Source organism: Podarcis erhardii, assembly GCF_964252035.2.
Source record: "Podarcis erhardii genome assembly, chromosome: 9".
NCBI classification, from domain to species: Eukaryota; Metazoa; Chordata; class Lepidosauria; order Squamata; family Lacertidae; genus Podarcis; species Podarcis erhardii.
Window position 1 is genome coordinate 54436549 of NC_138512.1, and position 24676 is coordinate 54461224.

General features: G+C 41.3%; 1 protein-coding gene across 11 annotated transcripts in view; it reads left to right on the top strand.

Moving 5' to 3' along the window:
* Positions 1-24676, top strand: part of CAMK2D (calcium/calmodulin dependent protein kinase II delta) — a gene marked incomplete at its 3' end in the record, with an annotated part of 146648 nt that overhangs the window by 110539 nt on the left and 11433 nt on the right. For 6 of the 11 annotated variants that reach the window (XM_081876975.1, XM_081876976.1, XM_081876984.1 and 3 more), the window contains 3 exons: positions 6562-6621; positions 8317-8358; positions 12189-12237. In XM_081876975.1, coding sequence (XP_081733101.1) covers positions 6562-6621; positions 8317-8358; positions 12189-12237 — 151 coding nt within the window. Of the gene's footprint in view, positions 1-6561; positions 6622-8316; positions 8359-12188; positions 12238-21509; positions 24297-24676 lie in introns of those variants that run through there. The other 5 variants (XM_081876978.1, XM_081876979.1, XM_081876980.1 and 2 more) reach the window with 3 other exon arrangements.

Here is a 24676-nt window from a genome sequence, read left to right on the forward strand (position 1 = left end):
TGTGCAGTATTTGCAATAAACAATAAAATTTAGTCTCTGCTTTTACCCTTTCTTTTACACCACCTCCTGTATTCCACTGCAGGTACCACATGGTGTGAAAATTTATTCCAACATTTAACTATACATTTCATTCCACTTAAAAAGAGCAAGTGCTTCTGAAGGACCCTTCCATACTTGTCATTCTGCTGATGATTAGTAAAGCTCTGTAGGTAGTTCTTGAGAGAGGTGGATGACTACATTCATGGGTATTTTACCTACAGATACACGAGCCAAATAAAAATAGAACAGACTACTACCAAACACTGTGCAATGTCATATGAATTAAGCAAATTTAAAGTTGTCCCTTGATTAGCATAGAGGACAAAGGTAGGTAGCAAGCAGAGCCAAGTCAAGTGCAGATGAAGGTGGCGACAGCAGGGATGTGGAATACACAGTTAGGTGTATGTCTGGGCTGGTAGCAAGTCCAGTGCAAAGCTTAACAGCCAGTTTGCCAAACATACTACATCGTTTATTATAAGATACTCTTTTGAAACCCACTCAACAGTCCTGTACCTAATGTACCAGTCACACATTTGTTGACGTGAACGTTTAGTTCTGGAAGGGTGGGTAATTGCCTCATGACATCCTGCTTAACTTTATATGACTATAGTCAGTGTGGTGTACCTGGGAGATCAGGGTTCAAATCCCCACTAAGCCATGAAGCTTACTGGGCGACCTTGGGCCAGTCACAGCCTCTCAGCTTAACCTGCCTCACAGGTTTGTTGTAAGGATAAAATGGGGAGGGGAAGAACCTTAAACTCCTTGAAGAAAAGGTGGGATATAAATGTAAACACTACAGTCCAGCTCAGTATTCAACCCACTGTCTCTGTGCAGGTAGATATCCTCATAGAAGGACGAGGTTAAGTGAGGGGCTCTTCCGTCAAAAATAAGTAAATGGTGAATAGCATATTTTGAATTGTGCCTGGCTCTGCATAGTGAGCTTCATTTGCAAGAAAATCTTCTTAAATTCCTGTTTCCAAAGTGTGTCCTTATAGAAACCCTACCCAAACTGTACAATCCAGCAGCGGGAGTTCTGTCACCCATTTGACTTCAACAGAAGATGGATTGTGGTCAGCATGCTTGCAAGAAGGGTTTTACCTTTTGACACACAGTTTACGTATCTTTCCATTGTTTATTGCTTATAATTAAGAATATTGCACAGCTGTTTGAATATTGCACAGCTGTTGCTTTCAGTGGTACCACCAAAACTTCCTTGAACACAAATAAGGTCGTTTCCAGCTTTAATAATTCTCAGAAATAAGTGGTAGGTTTCCAAGGAACATTTCCAAGTATTTTGTAGGGCTGATATGTTACTTTAGCTCAGGAATGAGGAACTTGATTCTTACCACCCTCACCTGTGGCGAGCCAAGCTTGTCCTTTGCTTGTTTGAAATCAGCTCTGTGAGAAAAGGCACAGGGCTTTGTATGCTCCATCGATCAGTTGGTTGACAATACCAGCAAGCACCATACCTGATGTCATATGTAATATATGTATGGCAAATGGACTTGCCTTGGCCAAAAATTGACTGAGCTCATGTCAAGTGGGGAACCTAATTAGCAAGTAGTCTGCATAATCAATAAAACTTCTGGGTCTGTCCCCTTTTCTGTCTCCAATGGGAGCTTCCCTCCAAGGGCAAGAACAGTTTTTTTTGGGGGGGTGTGGGGGGGGTAATTCTTATCAGGAAAGAAAGTGCTAAAACTGATCTTACTCCCCCCCCCAATTTATTTACATTTTGAAAGTGCATGTTAATTGTTCATATGCAATTAATGTTGCATCTAGTTTGATCCTACTGGTAATCTTACACTACTAGTAGTACCTCCCATCATTACAGTAAATAAATACTTCCATGGATCTCTCAACACATTTTGTGAGGGGGCTGGAATACAACTTCAAATTGTATATCTGCACTTGTAATATACAAGTGAATGTCTCCACCCTTTTTCGATCGGAAGGATGTTCTTCCAGAGATGAAAGTTGCTTGAGTGATACTTTATATTTGATTCCTGCTCAGGATACCCATATTGACCCCTTTTGTTTGTGATCATTTTGCTCTTCTTCTATTTTTAGAATGATACTTTTATGAGGGCCAAATTATATTTCAGTTAATTTTTTCTTTTATTTATTTATTGCTTGTGAGAGCAAGCAATCCAAACCCATGGTTTTGCACCATATTTAAGGGGAGCCGGGGAGCCCAGTGCTTAGCTCAGGCAAAAATTCTAGCAAATGCACATAGTTCTAAACTGTAGTTCAGCAAGCATCATATGTAAACCAGCCTATTTTCTTATGGTACACAGAGAAAGGTGTAAATAGTGCATTTTCTTTTTCTTTTCTTTTTTGCACGTGCTATCTTCGTAATTCCAAATCTAATGTACTCACTGTTCAGTAAGAAAAATAAGTGTTTAATTAAAAACACATTGTGAGGAGGGATCATGAATACCGTATTTTTCGTCCCATAGGACGCTCCGTCCCATAGGACGCACCTACTTTTTTGGGGGGGGGGGGGGAATAAAGGGAAAAAAAATTTCCTTTATTTCCCCCCAAAAACCAGGTCGGGGAACAGTGGGATGGCGGCGCTGCGCCTCCCCGCTGTCCCCCGAGCTTGTGGGGCTGCCCGATGTCTGTCCGGCACGCGGGGCGCTCTGCTTCAGGGCGCCCCGCCCTCCGGGCGGCAGGCTGCGGGCACCTGCGCGAAGCCCAGGACGTCCTCCAAAGGGTGCCCCTTGCTTCGCGCTGCAGGCTGCCGCACGCAGGGTTTGCGGATAGCTTCCTGGAGCCTGGAGAGCGAGAGGTGTCGGTGCGCACCGACGCCTCTCACTTTCCAGGCTTCAGCGAAAGCCTGCATTCGCCCCATAGGACGCACACACATTTCCCCTTCATTTTTGGAGGGGGGAAAATGCGTCCTATAGGGCGAAAAATACGGTACATACCACACTTTAAATACCGTATTTTTTGCCCTATAGGACACACTTTTTCCCCTCCAAAAACGAAGGGGAAATGTGGGTACGTCCTATGGGGCGAATACAGGCTTTCGCTGAAGCCTGGAGAGTGAGAGGCCCCCGCTCTCCAGGCTTCAGGAAGCTCTGCGCAACCCTCCGGAGCCCAGCTCCAAGCCGCGCCGGCCTCCGGAGGGTCGCGCAGAGCTGCCTGCCCTCCCGGGGTCCGCGCAGCTCTGTGTGACCCTCGGGAGCCCAGCGCGAAGCCGCGCCGGGCTCCCGAAGGTTGCACAAGCTCCCAGAGCGATGCCGAAGCTACGCTCAGCTTCGGCATCGCTCTAGCTCCTGTTCTGGGGGCTGGGGTCGGGGGAAGCTCGTGCTCCCCCAGCCCCGTGCCTGGGTGGGGGGGAATATTTCCCCCCCCCCCCCAATCTAGGTGCGTCCTATGGGCTGGTGCATCCTATAGGACGGAAAATACGGTATATTGTACGGATTTCTAAAAAGTTCTTTGCATATATATATATATATATATATATATATATATATATATATGCTTTCGTAGATTTTCACGGGTACAGGAATGCAGGTTTTGGTGTCCTCGGGTGTCTTCCCGTGTAAAAGTTTTACACGGGAAGACACCCTTTTACACTTTTACACGGGAAGACACCCGAGGACTTTTACTTTTACACGGGAAGACACCCAAGGACACCAAAACCTGCATATATATATATATATATATATATATATATACATTTACCTTCAGAGGTACCCCTGTGGGAACGACACTGCGTGTTCAAAATAACTTTGTTAGTACATATTGCATACAGCGCTACTGGTTCTAGAAGAACAAGTAAACAAAGCAACTTAATTGAAATCTGGCTAATAATGTAGTGCTTTGATTGCTGTTTTGGAAATCCTATTGAATGCATTGTTAAGTCTCCCATTTTACGTATCTGAATCCTTTTCTGTTCTCTTACTGAAGGCAGACAGAAGCCCAGTGCATACATCATGGTAAGCCATAGTTAATGGTTTACCATGAATGCACAGAACACGGTGCCCTCTAACTAACAGGAACAACAAACCACTATCTCTGGCTTAACATTATACCTGCGGTATGCTTCACTCCAAACTGTGATTGGTAAGCCAAGAAAAAACTTTGGCTTAACAAAAGGTTTTATAGTATGAAGCAAACCACAATCCCCAGTTTAGACATAACACGAAGCCAGTGATGATGCTTTGTTCCTCTTTCTAGGCGTTTTCTGCCCACTCATGGTAAACGATCAACAAAGGCTTGTGTAGCACCCAAGTATCCTCCGCTGTGTTACTTTGTTGAACAGGGATCTGTGCATGCACTGATCTTATTTCATTTATCTTAAGAACTCTCAAGGCATATCATTCATAATCCCATTTTGCAGGTAAGGCCAAAGGCAGTTTATTCAACACTGTGAATTCCATGGGTTACACCCATTTATTTTTTTTACAATCTGGGCTAGAATTTTAATGATGTGAATCTCTTAAGTCATGTATTAAAATAGCTACAACCATTCATAAATATAATTACTTCTAATCAGGCCCTCAGCATTTTTAGCATAATAAAAATAATAATAATATGATGGTGGTGGTGGTGGTGGTGATTATTATTGCTAAAAATATTTTTTGTACCCCCACCCATCTGAGTGGCTTGCCCCAGCCACTTTGGGTGGCTTCCAACACAATATACAAAAACACAGCAACATCATACATTAAAATCTTCCCACTACAGGGCTGCCTTCAGATATCTACAGAAGGTTGTATAATTATTTATCTCTTGGACATCTGACGGCAGGGTGTTCAACAGGTCAGGCACGATTACTGTGAAAGTCCTCTGTCTGGTTCCCTGTAACTTCACTTCTCACAATGAGGGAACTCATTGGAACTGCACCTCAGTGTCTGGGCTGACCAATGGAGGCAGAGACACTCATTTGGGTATACAGGGCCAAAGCTGTTAAGGGCTTTAAAGGTCAGCAGCCAACACTTTGGGGAATTGTGCTTGGAAATGTACTGGGAGCCAATGTAGTTCTTTTAGGACTGGTGTTATATGGTCCTATAATAAGAAAAATACACCTTCAATGCCATGGGTTTACAAAATGTATTCCTACAATTGCTTTTTCTTTTAAAGCATGACAACTGATACTTTTTGTACTGCCTGAGTAGGTTAAAAGTGGACATCCCATGTAACAACATAAAATATTTGTTCTGTTTATAAATAGACATTACATTGAGTTTTACAAATGGTCAGCTAAGATTTATGTGTTTCCATTCTTGCTTTTCTTTCACATGTAACATTTTACCTTCTCCGTTCTTTGTGTTAGTGGAACATTAAATATTCTGTATTACTGATCAGCTAAACTTTCTATCTTATTTATATGCAGCTCTGCAGTTTGCTCCTCTTACAGCTAGAGCTGGTAAAACCAAAGGGCAGTTTTTCACCAGAAGATATGACAGCTCCTTCTGCCTGTTTTAGTTATAATTAAATTTTACTGAATCTAACTTTTAAATATTCAGTTTACTTCCGTTATGAATAAAATACTTCATATATTAAGTGTGGATCAGCATTTTAAATGCATCTAAGAACTGGGATAGTTTTGGGGGTTTATTCTAGAGGACAATGTAATTAGCTTTTCTGTTGTGTTTAAGGCTATGTCATTCTTGCCTGGTTTAAAACTACTCATGATATTAGAGAGAGAAACAAATTAGTTTTCTTCTTGAAAAGGGGTCTTCCATGCTCATATCGTGTACTCTGTGTATATCACTTTAGCACACACTTCCCGGAATACAAAATCATGCCTTTTTAATACATTCTGCCGAAAAACATAGCTGACATCTCTTCCTGCATTGACCTGAAATGATCAATGGTAAAGAGACTCTGTAAGCTACAATATTTAAATTATGTTGAATATACATTTTGTTTTCTGGTTCTATTGAATCCCAGTTGTGTCCAGAGAACCACCTTGCAGCATGCTGTAACTCATCAGACCTAATTTAGGGCAATAAAAGTATTTTTGAAACAGTAAAGCTAATAACCTTTAAACATTTTATGTCCTGCCTAAATATTATAGACTTCTGGAGACAACACGTATGACAAAATGAAATGTGTATATGACTCTAATATATGGGCCTCTAGCTTAGTTGACTCCCAAGCTAAACTCAGACCTGGTGCAGTTTATGAAATAGCATCACATCCAAAGACGGGAGGTGGTGAATAGGTCGTTGGAAATGTAGGCCTATTCTCTCTCATTTCCTGCATTAATTGCATATTGCTTGGTTTGAGCTTTTTAAAAAAAATCTTAGTAACATAGCTGAAACCATACATGTCTATACAGCACCTCCAGGGCATTTTTTGTGAATGGCACTGGGAGAGGCTGCTATAGTACCTACTCAAATCTGTTGTCATTGTTGCCTTTGATTTTTTATAAATTCATACCTCCGTCAGTCTTTATCTCCATATCTATATCTGTGTATAAGTAGTCTATATAGGGAGATATAGATATGATTATCTGCTGTGAGAGGTCTAAGGCTTGTTTGTTTCTATTTTTCTGCATACCTACAGATAAACAACAAAACCAACGTGGTAACCAGCCCCAAAGAAAATATTCCTACCCCAACGCTGGTATACCTGGCTTTTTCCTTTTAACTTGCTTTTGAATTCTGTTTCTGAGTTTTCTCTCCCCTTTTCCTCCTCTCTTCCCTCTTCCTTGCTCCTTGTTTGCTTTCTAAAATTTTGGCGCTTTTTTTTTTCCCCTCTTGGGAACTTGGGATTGCACTTTTTTATATATGCATATTATTTATGTGTGTGTATAAAGAGGGAGTTGATTGTGAAACAGTGTGTTTCTAATTAGCCAATGTGACATGGAAAATGGATGTGGTTGTGCAGTAGCATTGGTAGCCGTAGTTGAATTTCATTGCATGCTGTGTCAGAAAGTGAATAGAATGTGCTTTTGTGTTGCCCTTAGCTCTTCGTCTGATGGGTGTTCCAGTATTTATAAATGAGGCTTAAACAAACTTTCTTCCTACTTTTTTGTCTCTAATACGACGTGAGTGTCAAAATCAAGGAGAGCTAACAAGATTATTGCTAGGCAACAACCAAGTAGACCTTATTCAGCTTCTCATTCTTTACTTTTTTGAAAAAAAACAAAAAAACACAGCAGGGCTTTGCAAGACTTCACTTACTGGGATCAAGAGGCATCTATTTCTAAAGCTGGTTATATACCACAGCTAATACAGGCATCCCCAAACTCGGCCCTCCAGATGTTTTGGGACTACAACTCCCACCATCCCTAGCTAACAGGACCGGTGGTCAGGGATGATGGGAATTGTAGTCCCAAAACATCTGAAGGGCTGAGTTTGGGGATGCCTGCTTTAATATATAGGAGTCATTACTTCATAATAGGCTCTGCGATGAATGTGTAGCTCATGAGTCATAACCTTGCTTAGGTTACTTATTCTGATTTCTCTAGGCTATGCAGCAAAGCCTCAAAATTAAAAACCTTTCCATTAACAATTAGCATATTGTCAGTGGCATCCAACCTACCATGTTTTGGTAAACCCTTTTGAAGAAAGGTCTTTCCAGTTTTAAAGTACTGGCACCTGTGGTTTTGTGCATGACAGCAGTCCCATTGAATATTCCCCATGGACATTCCCACTACTAATTATTCTGAAAAGTATCGGCTTCATAGAGTCTTCTACTAGGAATTGCCCAAATGTGTGCCTGTGTGTCACCAACCCTAGAGATACTCCTGCAGATGGCTGGAGGGATATTAGACTCTGAGATGACAGCATTTCCTACCATGAGTGTTAATCTCTGTGAAATGAAAGGATCTGAAGGTAGCAATACTCTTTTGTGCTTAGGGTTTTCTATATCTTTTCCTGAACCTACTCATCCCATTTTGGCCCTTCTTTAACCTATATAGGCTGCATCATCATTCTTTAGTAAATTGACCTAGTTTACCATGGTAGTTGCCTTTCTGCCCAGTGGAAACTGTGAGCTAATTTTTGGAGGTGGAAGGTTAAAAAACTGGCCAGCAGTTTGATTTGGAAGACCTTGTGAGAATTGGTGCCTCTTTAGATCTCCTTCAAAGCCCTGCACATGTGTTAAATCATGAATAAGGTCTTTGCATGCTGCTGCAGTAGATACGGTGGCCTTCCTTGCTGGCTTGCCAGTTTCATCCTCTGACAGTAGCTAACTTTGCCTTAGCTCTTGTCAGTGCTTAGCCCTTGTCATCTGGCTCTTCTCGTTCTCCTTCTCATGCGCGAGAAATCTATTTACCGAGAACTGTTTTCTCTCTCTTATTTTGTTCTCACTCAGGAGCCCCAAACTACCGTAATCCACAACCCAGATGGAAATAAGGTATTCAGAAAGAACCAATACTGTCCTGCACTTTTCAGATTCCACATTCCATTGAGCCCCCCCTGCCAAAAGAAAACACACCCCACAGTGTGTGCATTATGCGGGCTTTAGCTAGGAAATTAGCTACCTGGTATTCAGTTGTCTAGTGAAGCCTGCAGAGAATTGCTTCTCTTGTAACGGAATCCTGCAGAGAGCCCTTTTCTGCACTATTTCTAAGTTTCCTCACCTGTGCCAGAGGTGCTCTGGTAGGAGCTGTTCCACACTTTTGGTGTACATCTCTAGCTTCTAACCTGGAACTTAATGTTCTGGTAAAGAAAAAAAAGTTCCTTCTCAGATGCAGAGTGTGGTTCAGGCTTTCCATATGCAACACTTTACTGAAGTTCAAGAAAGGCACATTTGGAGATTTGTCCCATCTGTTTTTGAGCATGTTCATTCATTGTTACATAACCTTTTATTTTGGGAGGGGGCATGTCGGGGTGCTTGTTGCAAATTTTATGATGAGTAATGGGCAGCACACAAATCATACACGTAAAGATGATAAATGCCCACGCACTCTTCACTGTGCTATCTTCCATACATTCTTCTGCATCAGACTTTCTTACCTGATGCTCTCTAGATGCTGTGGACTGCAACTCTCATCCCAGCCAGAGTGACCGATGATCAGGGACTGGAAGTTGTCATCCAAAACCTTTGGACGGCATCAGATTGGGGAAGGTTGATCTATAAACAGGTTCAAGTTCCCCACCTCCCCCAAATAATAAGCATTTCCTGTACATGAATAATAGATCCAAGGATGAGGCTATTATTGGCCAGGAAAGTAATAGTTGTAACTTGTGTCCAACTCGGATTTCACCTTCTTGGGGTGTCCTTGGAGCCAAGTTTTTCTGTCTAGCTGAGGGGAAAACATTGGAGCCAGGCCAAAAGCAAAAACTTTAAGACTGCAAGGGAACCAGTAGAAGGGGAAAGGGAACTTACTAGCCAGTGGACCTGAAGCTCTCCCCCCCCCCGCCCCCAGCTCTGTGCAATGCTCTTCTTCACTGAACTTCAGATGTTGTTCAGAACATCATCCAGATGCTCACATCTGGGCTGGCAAGGATGTTCTCTGGATTCCATGAGTATTATTTTATTGCATTTTTGGTCGTTTGTTTTTTAATGTCTGCTGTTTATGATGGCTGTGTTTGTTGGATTGGATTGCATATCAATTTCCCCCCCTTTCCTTGCATGGACATAAAAATGGGCTAAGCAACTGTTGAGCCATGGCTGGTGTGGTAGTGCTAGAACCCTGGAATTAGCAGCTTTCCTTTGCGGGAGAAAAGGAACCCATTTTCTATCCTTTTGTCACTTTTGGAGAGTTAAATTTGGACAAAAAAAGTGTTTGCCCACCAAATTTCTGGTGTAGCTCTCAGTGGTGGACATGTTGCCTATCCCTGGACTAGGTAATCCTGTAATTGGTACCCCATAATTAACTAATCAAAGAAAATGTAATGGTATGCTCGGACATCACTATTCTTTTCTGATTTATTTCATACAACAACTGACAGCTACCCTGTTTTGTGTTTGTGGATAGTACTTGTAGTTCACACTACGGGCCTTTCTCAAGCATGTATCCCAATTTATCGTATTTATATCTCCAGTTCATTTGCATATTTATTTTACAGTCTCTGGTATATATATAATATATATAAGGCAGATTGTGATGTTTGTTTTGCTACCACCTGCTCATGAACCACATTTTGTTGTTCATATTGTGTTGAAATATGCAGTTTACAGCCTACATTCACTAACACTTGAATTTTCAGTTTTCACTTGAATAAAAACAAATGGGACAAAATGATCCATAGCTCTTTGGCATGACTACATCTACTTGTTCTGTACCATTATGGAAAATTGATAAAACTGTGTTCCCTTTCTGGGGTGTGGAAATGCCCCAAACTAAAATGAACATCATCACGGAAGTGGAAATCACTTGTAGGGGAAATCGCTGTTGAAACGTATCGTATATTGGGGGGGAGGGTCTGTGTGGAGCCTTTTTAGCATGATGGGAGAAATGAACATGTCCATGGAGTTGACTTGTGAGGTGGTGCATGGAATTTCATGTGGTTGTTTGCAGATTATGTAAACATTTTTAAGATTGTGTTAACATAACCTATAAAGCATGATACATCTGTGTTCATGCCTCTTGACTCTTGAGCATTCTTAACAGCAGACAGAGCATGACAGTTTATTTTGAGTGGTTGGACAGATGTTGGGGTGGCGTGACGCTCGCTGATCTATTCGTTGGTGTGCATACATACATCATGTCTTTTAACCATCAACATTGCATTAAGCATTGAATTATTTTAAGAACATATAAAAGAACACTGTCAAGGTCTTTTGGGATTCATGTCTCCCAGGGTTTGGGGTTTTTTTATACCAAGCTGTAGAACAAACGTCTGAAACCAGACTTTTAAATAAAGCTCACAGAAATTACTGGCCCGTAAAATTGTGCAGTATACTTGCCCACTCATGACAATTTTAATCATTTGTGTTCTGAGTGGAAATAAGAAACAGTTTTCTTGTCAACATGAAGGTGAATCTTACTTGTCTCAGGTGACCAGCCAAATTTACAAACCTGTGCTTCATCCACTTTCAGCATGGTCCTAATTCCATTAAGGAAGAGATTTGTCTCATGTTTTATATTGACTGCTTGTTTTGCTCTTTTCCTTGTATAAACTTGTTTTAAAGACAGAATTTTTTGTCATCTTTGACAGTGTCCTTTTAAGCGTGTAGACTTATTATTATTAATGCATAAAACTCTGACAGCCATCTGAGATGCTTGTCTTTTTGACAATATGGTGAGTTTAAAAAACAGCTGCCTGAGGAACAAATAATTGTAAACCAGTAGGGAATAATATATCTGTCAAAACAAAACAAAAAACATAGAAACATGAAATCGGACCACTTCTGTCTTTAAGCTTCCTTAATAACTTGCTTTCATCTTGAACACATGTCTTTAAAAAACAAAACTGTGGCTGGGATCCAAAGAGCGTCATTTATTTTTAATTTATTTCCTTTCTATACCCCCACCCCAATATTCCAAAGGTCATGTACAGAAGGGGTCCCTGGATGTTCTCCAGTCCAGGCACTGACCAGACCCCAACCTGATTAGCTTCAGCAAGGTGGCCCCTATAACTATTGTGATGCTGTTGGGGAATGCCAAGTGAGGCCTTCATTTTTGTTTGATGTTTTGCTTTGAATTGGAGACTGCCACACCATGCCTTCTGCTGCCTTTGAAACCCTTATCTGTTTCAAAAGTACTTTGTCATCAACAGAGTGGGGAAAAGGTGCTGCCACTGTTTGAGAAACAGAACCTCAAAATCCCTTGAATACCTGGACCTTCTGGTTCCATAGTTCTTTGGATCCTGGCAATATTAATATGAAACCACCGATTGGATTTATATGTCTTACACATTCCTGCACTTCTTATTTGTAAAATGGCTGGTTCTGATGGTCAGCTTAATGTAATTCACCATCCTCTGTCTAAAAAGTATCAAAGGGTTTTAAGAAAACCAGTCAGCCCATTTTTCATGGTTCTTCCCTTACAGTCCTGTGAATTTCAAAACAAGAAACTCGTTGTCTTTAAGCGTTCCTTTCCAATCCAAGCGGATTGCAACCGCTTCAAATTTGGCTTTAAGGGTAAAAGCCCATCACCCTCTGTGTTTATTTGTTTGAGTCTCGCAGTCACGTGGTCTGCTTCTGGGCTTTGCATGAGATTTCTGATGACATTGTAAATATAAATAAGTAGTGGAATAGTAGATCAGTCAGTTGATTTTTCTTATACTTCTCAACAGGAATCCACAGAGAGCTCCAACACAACCATTGAAGACGAAGATGTGAAAGGTATTTAGCTGTATTTGTCTGGTGCATTTCTAGAATTTCTTTATAATATCAAGAAAATGTGATCTTACTATTGTACTAGCTGCCAGTGTCAGCACGGCCGTACTCTGCTAAAGGCGTAGAAGGCTGGACGTCAAATCTTGCATGTGCTTAATGACACAAAGAGGGTGACCAGGCTGAAAGTTGCAGAGAGAATTAATTTTATTACTTGTTTATTGCATTTATATCCCACCTTTCCTGCAGTGGACTCAAGGCAACATGCATGGTTCTTCCTTTCACCCTCACTACAACCCTGTGAGGTAGGTTAGACTGAGAGACGGTGGAGGAACAAAGTTCACTGCAGTGACTTTTATAGCTGGGTGAGGATTTGAACCTGGGTCTCCTTCGTCCTACTTCTAACCACTGCACCACACTGCCTCCCCATATACTCTGTGCTGTAGCTGTAGTCACTTTTGCTGCTGCTAACCTTACCACTACCTGCTGGCCTTCAATTCATCCACTCTGTGGTATGAATTCCTGCAGAAATGTGGATAGGACTACATTAAAGCAAAACAACAACAACTCACAACAACACCCTCACCGTTAGGCTCCTTTTTTGTATATTCAACAATATGTCCTGTTCTACATTTGCAGCTTCATGTGCTCATTTACCACAGTTCTACCACAGAGCTTCATATGGAAATTAAGGCTCTGGCCTGGTTCAAATGGTGATGCTCCTTTGGTGTGGGTTGGGGGCAGGCATAAGATTTTTGTCATCTTTCCTCACCCTCCCACCTATCCTGCCCTTAAGGCCACATGGATGCACTGGCGGATGAATGTAGGGGCGGGAGGAGTGGTCTGCCTCAGGTGCCCTGGGGGGGGTTGCCATCGCAGCCGCCCCTGGGATGCTCAGCGCTTCACGCACCCCTGGGACACTCGACACTCGTCGTGAACGCCCCCAGATTTATGCTGCTCCCGGGGCCGGAGCACATAGCTCCACCACTGCATGGATGTCATATCTAAGTAGATTAAATTGAGTGTTCATAGGTCTGAACAGCATAAGAAATACTATAGATAAAATATGGGTCCACACACATGGGCGAAGAGCATGGGGACTCAGTTAAATGCAGAGTGAAATTGGCAAAATGGAAAATATTGAAGAACTGTAAGTTAATGTTGTATTTATCATTAAATAATGGTTGTTTTTTTTCACACTTCTGTTTCAAACATGTTTCTTCACTACTGTTTGTTCTAAGAAGCATTTTTATAAACAGTCTGTTCAGATGCCAGTATTTTTGTTTCCTGGCCAGATTTATTTTTTTCTTTTACATTTCCCTCTTTTCTCCTATTACTGTAACATACTCTCATATTTCCTTAGGCCACCTTTCCAAAACTGGTGCCCTCCAGATATTTTGTACTACAACTCCCATCAGCCCCCACTTTGCTTGCTAAGGCTGATGGGATTTTTAGTCCAAAGCATCTGAAGAGCGACAGCTTGGGGGAGGCTGTTATGAGGGTGTGATCTGTTTTCTTAGTCAGAAACACATGCATAGTCTCCAGCTAGTCTCCCATGAGAGGATGGTAGCCACTTTGATTGCCATGATTTCTCTGCGTGATTTCCCCCTGAAAAAGTGCTTTTTTTCAAGGCCACAATCAGTGTGCAAAATGCACATTGGTGGGTTCTGTGGCTGAAAAAAAAAGAGTTTTTTGCGGGGAGCATCAGGTGAAATCACGGCAATCAAAATGGCTGCCATGCTCTTACAATAAAAAATGGGAATGTGGTGTCTTGGACCTTGACTTCAAAGTGTTGGAGGGTCTGGCAAGGCATGAAAGGCCATCCTTCCCATTATCCATTTCCAGAGTCTCCAAGGTTGTTTTGCGGGGGTGGGGGGTGGGATATCTTAAAAGTATCCAGAGAACAGAATAATCATGAAGCTGAAGGTCACAGATAGTTTGAGCTTCAGCGCAAGATTGTTCACGGAGCACTGATTTGACTGTCAGTAAATGGGCAGATTTAATTGTAAATAATAGGTATTTTTTATACATCCTTGCTAAAGCTTTTTGGAAAACTATGCAACATTGTAAAGTTAAAAGATACTGGAAGTATAAGAAATGAAATGAAAAAGCATTGTTTTATAATGTGAAATTAGTTTCTTTGGGTACTATAACCCAAATGGTTTTGTTGTGCGAAGGGCTTGTTTTTCCACCAGCTAATGGTGCTTGTATCTTTTATAAGGCTTTTAAACTTGTTACAGTAATAATCTGATGCAATGGAATTAACAATTACGTGCAAAGAATAAATTTATTAGAGAAGAAAAAATAAGGTATTGTTTTGTGGATACTGCAGATTTAAAGATGAAATTTAAATAAATAGAAGTAATGTTGGAAGTCTTAGGTGTTTCGGGTTTGTATTTTTTTAGGAAGAGCAAATATATTTGTTAATACTATTTATAGCACATGCTGTAGAATGCTTTGCCTTCCTGCGCAGCAGCTATAGCAGTTTCTTTCAAATACGATTGTGTCTTCCATTATTTATTTATTCATATATACTGTGCTATGTTTAATGGATTCCAGGGCAGAGAATAGCATAAAACACCAATATATACACTAAAACCATATCGGGAACAATTTGTGACAGTAGCCAGAGATGGGGAAGAAATTTGAATCGGTTCACATTTAAAAGTGACCTCCCTAATTCACAGTTTCCAAAATAATACAAGAATCAGAATACAGCATACCTTTGAAAGTCACGCTTTTCTGATTTTGCAGTAATGTCTGCAGAAAAATGTCTATTTGAGTAGGTGTTTTTCAGTTGAATGCCCCCTTTGCCCCTTATAAATCTTCAAAGGATTGAGAAAGTGATGCAGGAAGTTACCGAGGGTAGGGGAGATGAGCAGAAAATGTGGCGATATCCTTGTACCTGCAGTGGTAGCCTCCACTAGATCCCACTTCCCTTGTTGAATGTAAGGATCTGACCCCTGAAACCTGTTTAGTCCCTTTCTAGTATCTTAAGATTTTGCCAGACCAGAAGACTGGGATTCTTGAGGAACCAAAATCTGCACTAAACATAAGAAGAATCCTGCTGGATTAGCCTAAAAGACCACCCAGTCCAGCATACTATTGGCCAACCCACAGTGCATATGGGAAGCTTGTAAACAGGACCTGAGCACAACACCACTCTCCCTATTTGTGAATCTCACCAACTGGTATTCAGATGCATTCTGTCTCCGACAGTGGAAGCAGAGCATAATCACCATGGCCAATAGCCATTGATAACTTTATCCTCCATGAATCCGCTTGTTATCTAACTTGGTGCAGGATATGAAGTTCCACGCTTGTGTGGCGATCCTGAAGATACTAAGAACATGCACATCCTTGAAAAGAAGGATTAAAATAATGGCCAAATATTAGCGTTCATCAACCTCACAGTCTGGGTTTGTCTTAGTGAAGTCTAGGGGACTACTCCATGGGTTTGTGAATCACATTTATCAGCCTAGCAGGTACCTTATGAATGCAACCCGTATTCCATATTTAATGTTGTTTTTACTGATCTGCATTAATTGTAGCTCGACCAGAATGTTACGAACAAACTGACTTAGGTGCACTGGCTACTCTCTCGAGGTAAATATTATTTATCTGGGTAAATAGTGCATATTACCATAGGAAAGTAAGGATATATTCCTTCTGTGCTGGCATCTGAACAGAGACCCATAGTGGTGAATAGTATCCCTTTCAGCTTTTGGGTCAACCTGATTTTTCCATAAAGAGTTCTTGTTGATTTTGCCATGCTCAAAGATGTTCACTTGTTGCGTGTGATTGAATTACCATTTTTGCTTTAGCCTTTTCTTTTCTTTTCTTCCCTCCCCCTCACATTTTCATGCCCCACATACAGCTCTCAGAAAGGAGGGTGACATGGAGGTGTCATGTTCTACTCACCATCTCTCTTCTCCCATTGCTTCTTCATCTTACCTGTCGCCATCTTTGTTGTGTCCCAGCGGCCGCTCCTGCTGCCTGTGGCTCCTGAGGATTCTGATCATACTCTACCTGGTCATCTTTGTTTGTTCATATGTTGTGTTTCTTTCCATCAATTCGGCGGCAAAGTCCAAGAAAATTACAAATTCACAGAGTCACTTGCATGAATCTGGGCCCTCCCAGTCCACTCCTTCCTCTCTTTTATGTAAGTTGAGAGGTGCAGACAGTTCACTTCATTCACTCTGTCTCCGCTCCCAGTTGTAGAAATATAATGTTGAGACTTGGCCAGAAACTTGCAGTGGGCTTCAATTTAATGTCTGGATAACCATGTCTGTTTAACACTGGAGAATGCTCTCCCTTCCCCTGATGAAACTAAGCCCATTTGTGACTCTTCTGTGAGGAAGAAAGCCTATTAAAGAAATCATTTTGCACATTCACTGGGAGGAAAAGGAAGGAAATTCTTGTGTTTTATAGACAAATCAGTAGCGGGTTTAGGAATGTTTGTGTTGCTGATGTAAAACCAGTGATCTTGTCTTCTCTTTATATTCAATAGGCTCTTGGGACATTTGCTGAATTTTTAAAACACTGTTTTATGATTTTGGGCCACTTTGGGGAGTTTTTGTGTGTGTGTTGAGCAATGGAAAACAAATGTTTAAATAACATAATTAATAAAATGTAGCACAGGTCAAGGCACACTCCTCCAGGATATTCTCCTGGACAAGACCCATTAAATGAATGGTAGCACTACCAAGCCCTATTATTTGTTTAGTATTACATTTATACCCCACCTTTTCACCAAAAAACTTAAGGTGGTGTACTTGGTTCTTCCCCTTCCCATTTTATCCTAAAAATAATCCTGTTAATCGTGCTTCCATTCATCTGCACCACACTTGGCAAATATCTTGGTAGATGTGCCATAGGTCAGAGATTATAGTCCAATGCAGCATATTCTCCAGGTCGCACATACACACACACACACACACACAAATACATCCCTGTTTTGGTGGGGGTGCAGTGCTTGGTATTTCATTTGCCTCACAGATGGGGTGCATTTTTATTTATTGCAATTATTTACATCCCACCCTTAAGGGTACACATCCGTTTGAGGTGGCTTACAGATAACGCTATCACGTTAGTAAAATTATAATAAATAAAAAAATCAAAACCAAAGACATGAGTTAGCTATACAGGAGCTCCAGTGTATCTGAGGCAAGGGTTGCATTGCTTTTTAAAGTTTATATATGAAGAAAATATTAAATCGGGAAAGGGCATAATGTTTAATTTATGGATAAATGCAGTAGAAAATGTTGTGCTTCTTGTTTCGTAATCAGAAGCAGAAATTACTTACAGGACAAGTAAATATAAGCAAGGCAAAGTTATATAGATACATTATGAAGGAAATGGATTACTGTGTGTTTTGTTCTTTACGAGCCTTACTCTGACTTGGTATATTTCTGCTTGGCAGTAGAATATCTCAGAGGCTGCAAAGACTGATGATTCAGACTTGTATAAGGAAAATGAGACCTGCTGCCATGTAACTGCATTAGGATGGAGTGCTGCAAAACAGAATCATAATGGCATGTGGCTGTCCTGTAGAAATAAAGCATTCAATTATTGTGAAGGAGCCAGATGGCAGCTATTGGCATTCACGGGTGTTAAGTATAAATAGAGCATGTTGTTAGGGGAATTTATGAGATCCGTAAACACCCCTTACCCATTCTGGGTATAATTTGCCAGAATGCTCTCTCCTGTGCAAACCCCACCAAAATGATTAGGAGCATAAGTTCCATTTGTTTTTTATGGGGTTTGCATATGATAGGCCTCAGAGTTAGCCATTACCAGTTTAAAATATGAGTTGGTATATGAAAGTTTTATCTATCTATCTGGATGCATGCATAGATACAAACATATTACATCTCAAGTAGAATAATTTAGTCGAGGTATAAATGCCCTTGTTTGCACAGTGTGCTTGAAAATTCTCCTGTGCACCCAGTGCAAGAGCTTCAAGATCTCTGGTGCTCTTGTCCAGCCCCCATTCATTTCACTTGGCTTGCCATGCGCTATTTCAGAATGGCATGTCATTTGTGATTCTAAAAGCTCTGCTTCTATTGCACTTTTAAAAGCATTTCTTGAGATTCTACAGTTACTCTTTCCAGTCACATTTTTTTTTAAAAAAGCAAACCCCAACAACATTCACCCCTTCTTTTTTGAAGACGTGTTAGACAAAGGCAACGAGGCAGGCATTCCTATACAAAGTACTATTTTAAAAGGCACCCATGGGCAAACTGCCGAAATAAGAATGAGGAATTTGTGGCCTCCTAGGCTTTGCCGGACTACAACAACTTCCACCATCCCTGTCCATTGGGCATGCTGGCTGGAGCTGCTGATGGGAGTTGGAGTCCAATAACATTGGCAGGGGGCGGTCGCCGCATTGTTTAAAGAAAGTGGAACTTCTTTCTGTATAGTATTAATACGATGTGTTGTAAACCAAATAAACAGCAGCAGCCTCATAAAGCTCAGCTACTGGAGATTGAATGTTGCCCATAATCTTCTTTTAATAGAGCTGCTGTTCAGAGTTTGCCAACATTTAGCTGCAAAATGCTGTATTGGTAAACTTGGGCTGCCATTTTGATATACTAGCCAGCATAGTAATGTTTCTTCATTGCAAACAAATAGATTATGAGGCCTTCAGTTTTGTCCATGTTTTCTTACGGGTAAATCCCAGGCATAGAATCAGGCAGAGTGCTATTGCATACCCAGTGGAAGAGGCCTATTGCCTTTTTAGTATCTGTGAGCCTTCCAAAGGCATTCAACCCAGATGCTGAAGTAGGTGGATGTTACCAGAATGCTACACTAGATGGACATTAAACTGATACCGCCATGCTCTTTTTATGTGTTGTGGGAACTTTCAGACTTGCAGAGTTTATTGTGGCATAGGCATTTGTAAACTAATTGGTGCTAGTGCATGAAAGCTTATGCTACAGCAAAAGTCCCACAGGACTCGCCTTGTATGTGTCTATTGCTGTAATGGAATAACATGGCTCCCTCCTGTTTTATTTCTGGCGTGTATTTTCATAGGGTAGCTTTGCCAGATGCATGAGTAGTTAATAAAGTGCCACAGGACTTAGTGTCCTTGTCCAGTCAAAACAAAACAGAAACAATGAGATTCATCCCTTGAACACATAGGCTTTTTATTGGCTAATTATTAGGTAAACGCAGATGACTGGGCATGATCTTTGGATGAACGGAGCATTGTGCCAATATAGTGTCAATGCACTTTTCAGAAGATTGATGTTTTCCTGTCTGTTTCTGAAGCACAGTTCAGCCCAGAAGCAGACGCCACAAGGACACAAGCTTTACCCCCCACCCCAATCTGTCTAAAAGTTGAAATTCACTGGCATCGTGCCATGGGAGAATGGTGCTGTAAGAGCCATCTGCTTTATGCAAAACAGTTTCATAATCTTATCCTGCTCTAAATGATCTGATTGGTCAAATGCAAAGGAGGACAGCACTCCTGGATCTAATAATTATGCAGAAGAGGGAATTTTTGCAGGTGCAGCTTCTCACAAAATGGTGGGAGGAAATCCCTTTCCACACAGGGAAGATACATGTGTACTGTCCTCCTCCTTTCTGGACTGCTGTCCATTTGGTGAGTTGGGACCTAATATTGGGTTGTGCAGTTCTAAACAAATCAAGAAGACTCCCCAATCCATGTCTTGGTGAAAGAAAGGTCTTGTGTTTGGAACCAAACCTCAGCAAATTCAAAACCTCCATTCAAAGTTTTTAAACAGAGGTTGGATAGCCATCTGTCAGGGATTATTTAGCTGTGATTTCTGCACTTCAGAGGGTTGGACTAGATAACACTTGGGATCGCCTCCAACTCTACAATTCTCTGTTATTAAAAAAAAAATCTGGAAAACTCAATGGATTACGGGCATACCTCCTAAGTCTATTTCCTGGCACAACTGAGCAAAAATTAGCAAGCTTCTGTGTTGAAAAGCTATGAATTTAGAGTGTAAACCAGCCCTCCAGAAATTTTCAGAGTGCCCAGAAATGTAGTTTTGTTATTTAGCCACAGTGTGTGTGTTTTTTTCAGCCTGTTGCTAACTGAAACATCTTTGCTGAGCTCAATTCACATAACAACAACAAGAAAAATAAATTTAAATAAATTAAATAAATAATTTTATTATTTGTACCCTGCCCATCTGACTGGGTTGTCCCAGCCACTCTGGGTGCCTTTCCTTAATGCAAAGCTTCTCATTCTTAAAGTGCTGAGAAGCAAATGTTAATGTTTCTGTTTTTGATTGGATAGGTATTGCGGCCCTTTTCTTTTCTAGATGGTGCTGCTGCTTCCGGAAAAAAAAATGAGGTGACTCTAGATGGTGACAAATATTCACTCCTCTCTCCAAAACCTTCATAAGGAAACTTTGGATTCTGAGGGAGAATGAAAGAGCCCCCCAGGAAAGTAGGTCTATGTCTTGCTTATCTGGAGGTGGTTGTGGGTGTGCCTTGTTTATCAGAAGTAAACCCGCTAACACGAATTTATCAAATTTAGAGATATGTTGCCACCCCTGCCTGTCCCCTGCCCTGCAAGCTTGTTCTGAAAATTGATTGGAATGATCAGGTGTTCAAGTTTAGCACTTTACAAGAAAATAGAAGGGGTTTTCAAAAGTTCATTTTAAACACTTGTTTAAAGCTTTTCCCAAGCTTCAACCCCCATCTTCTTCTGCTCTCCTGCCTCCCTACCCCTGCCTGCATGTATTCCCCATGAATGAATTGGGAAGGGTGGCCGAGGGGAGGCCTGTGTGGTTTTAAATCATGTTCTAAATCAGCCTGTGCTCAGCTTTTCTTGGTAATCACTCCCTCCATCACCTGCACAAAAAGATGGGTGCAGTCCGACAGGGACAGTGCCAGTGCCAGCAACCCCTCTCTTTTATCACCTGTTTCATATTTTATCGGTATTGTCCTCTCCGGTTCTCATTTGAGAATGGGTTGTATCTCAGGGGCAGAGTACATGCCTTGTGTGCAGAGAATCTCAAGTTTTATCTTTGGCATCTACAGATAGGACCAGAAAAGACTTCTGCCTAGTACCCTGGGGGGCCAGATGGGCCAGGGGGCTGACTGGTTCCAAGTGATGGTAATTGCCACCACCATATAGCTGATACCCAGTGCATAAATTAGCTTCCTCTTCCTTTTGTTAAGGGGCCTGGCATCCTGGTATGGGCAAGCTGGGAGGTATACATATCCTTTAGTGTGTTTGGATAGCAGATAGTCCATATGCTGACACTCCTGTTTCTCCTGTTTCTTGTTTTTCTGTTCATTAGGGCATGAGGCATTTGCGTTTTCGCTAGGTATGCAGAGAGTCTTGGGAGAATCTTTTCTTCTTAGGAAATTGAAGAGAGAATCAGCTGCTTAAAACTTCTGCCAGATCATTAGTGAGTGAATCACAGTGAATCACTTGGAGCAGCAGACACTGGAAAGTAATATCACTGTACAGATGACAGCTTAAGTGTTTAGGTTCACCATAAAGTCATTCAAAACATATTAAATAAATGTCTCTGGCTTTTTCTTTGAAGAAAAAAACAACCCTACTCTTCAGTAGGAACTTAAATAATTTTCATATGAATGATATGTATTATTCAATAAGAACTTGAATCATTACCTGTTCCCCCAAGTAAGTTTTAGCCAGATCCAGTTTTGCTTTGCTTGAAAAGACTCCTGTCTAAGACCTTGGGGAGGGAGATGGACCATTGGTCTGACTGGTTCCTAAGTGATGGTGATTGCCACCACCTCCTGGTTTCAGGGAAAAACCCAGAAATTGTTTTTCTAGAGCAGAGTGACTATCCGTACCATACATTTAAAACAGTCTTATACCACTTTAATAGTCATGGCTTTCCTGAAGGAATCATGGGGGGCTGAGAGACCCCTCACAGCAGTACAGATCCCAGCACCCTTAGCAAACTAATTTTCCAGGATTCGGGGGGGGGGGATGTCTGCTAAAGGGGCATGAGTGCTTTAAATGTATGGTGTAGATATGATCATATGGCACGGCAGTCTTCCTTGTAGAGGGTGATACAGTAGATTCTAAACTTCTTTGGAGTCACTATATGAGCACAGGAATAAATCACCGCAGCAAGAAGCTGTATTAAATGCCCTTTCCACCCTCACCCTCCTTGCATACATGCATGCATGCATGCATATAGAGGGTTGGTTTTGTTTTGTTTTTTGTAGAGGCTTGGGTCAAAATGCAATACTTTCCCCTGGCAAATGACTTCCTCAACCCTTCGGAGGACTTATTGCAACACACAAGCATTCCTGGCATCATAAGCATATAAAGTGAAACAGGAGGATTATGCTAAAATAAAGTAATAATATTTGGAATTCATATTAAATTCCAAAGACTTAAATTTTCTCTTTCAGCTTTGATGAGTTTTAGATTAAGCTCAGTGATCACCCAGCTGCTCAACTCTGAGCACATAAACCGTGCAATTGGTCTGTTTGCAGAGGTTGCCAGCACTCTCCATCTTCCATCCCATGATAGTTACCTTCAAATGTGTATGAGCTGGTCACTCCTTCTTGCCAGTAGGGATTCCCAAGAATCCCTGGTGCTGGTTCATAAGAGCAGTACCAAATTTGTTGCATGTGTACAACTCTGAACCCAGTGTGCACACCAATTAAGCCAGAGTACATTGATTTAACTCCATGCCTTCAAAAAACTTTAGACTATCTGAGGATTGATTATGAAGGTTGACTGCAAATCTGTAATTCAAAGACCAAAGGCCAAACTGAAACATGCATGGTACATGTCTTTGATTCAGTAGATGTTGTGATAAGCTAAGTTTGAGTTGGATCCAGTGTTGTTGCTCCATACATAGAAGTTCCTTCTGTTCATGGAAAGAAAGTTGTACTCACAGAAAGACCACTTGCATGGCCACAGCTCCCCTTCTCCAAGAATGGGTGTGAACAGAGAAACATCCAACCCTGATCAGTGGTATAAGCACCAACTTAAGGCAAACAGATGCCAAGCTATCTCCTGTCAAAGAGGTAGGGAACCTGTGGCACTCTGGTTATTTCTGAGCTACAACTTCCATTCTCCCTGACCTTTGGCCACGCTGGCTGAGGCTGATGGGATTTGGAATCCAATAATGTTTGGAGGGCCACAGGTTCCCCACTCCTGCCTTAGTCTTTATGTAGCCTTCAGCTGGCTTTGCTGTTGTCATCCTACAAAAGAAGCAACTCTTTGTAATACTTGGCCTTGGGTATCATATATGCTGCAGAACTTCAGAATCCAAGCATCATTTCTCCTCTTAGATTATTTCTCATCTTGTGCATCCCTTGGAGGTTTTTAAGCAGAGATTGGATTGTCATGTGTCATGGATGCTTTAGTTGAGATTCCTGCATTACAGGGGGTTGGCCTAGATGACTCTTAGGGTCCCTTCCAACTATGATTCTATGTTGTTTGCCAGTATTGTAGGAATGAGATTGCAGCTCTGCAAGTAGTAAAGGATATCATTGGTGAGACCCTAAGTGTGTGCAACAGGCTTCAGGATTGCGGAAGGTATCTCTGTGTGTGTGTGTGTGTGTGTGTGTGTGTGTGTACGTACACATGTACAGGAGTGATTAATTAAAACACAGTATGCACCTAATGTAAATTGGCATGTAATGGGAAAAGAAGCCAGATTCACAAAAGAATGGGACCTAACTGGCTATGTCGAGCTAGGAAAGCTTATGGGAACCAAACCAGAATGTGATTGAGCAAGGGAATGCTGTAGCTCAAAAAGCCAGTGCCATTAACAGGTGGTAGTTTCAAAAGCAATTGGATCCAAGATGGAGGTGCTACAGTATGACTACAATCAGGGTTGTTGTGTTCAGTCTGAAGCTTTGAAGTGAAAAGGAGAAAAAGGTTGACAGGCTGGAAAGAAACTGAAAGAGAACTGCAAGAATGAAAAAAGATACCACATGTAGAAGGAACAATATGCCCTTAAATTGGACAGCCAACAAGCCAGGCATTGAAAACTGTGTCTCTCTCGATAATTTTTCTTTTGAAGTTCTCTCAGGTCGTTTGCTGCTGAAGGCCTTTCTCAAACTCTTATCGTCCTGCATTTTTTTTTTTTTTTAAATCCCTTCTGGTTTTATTTCCTACTAAAAATCTTACATCCCATGTATAAACCTGTAGCTGCATTCAGCACGAGCGATGAAGCATTTCTGTTATTTGTATTTGTTGCTCCCAAGTTTTGCTTGCTCTCATCATGCTTGCGGGTCAGCTTTCCAATGACTCAGGCAAGGGCAAGAGAGTGAAGTTTCTCATATAACTGAGCACTGTGCTGCTTATAGCAGAAGCAATCATTTTAGAGCCAGAAGACTCCCGTGCCTTTATTGAGTAGGAAAGAAATTCACCTTCTTGATGGTTTGCACCTATTCAACTGGAACGGACAGCATTGTGTAACTGCATGGATATATGCTCTGAGCTGCAGTTGGTATTTGGTGTGCA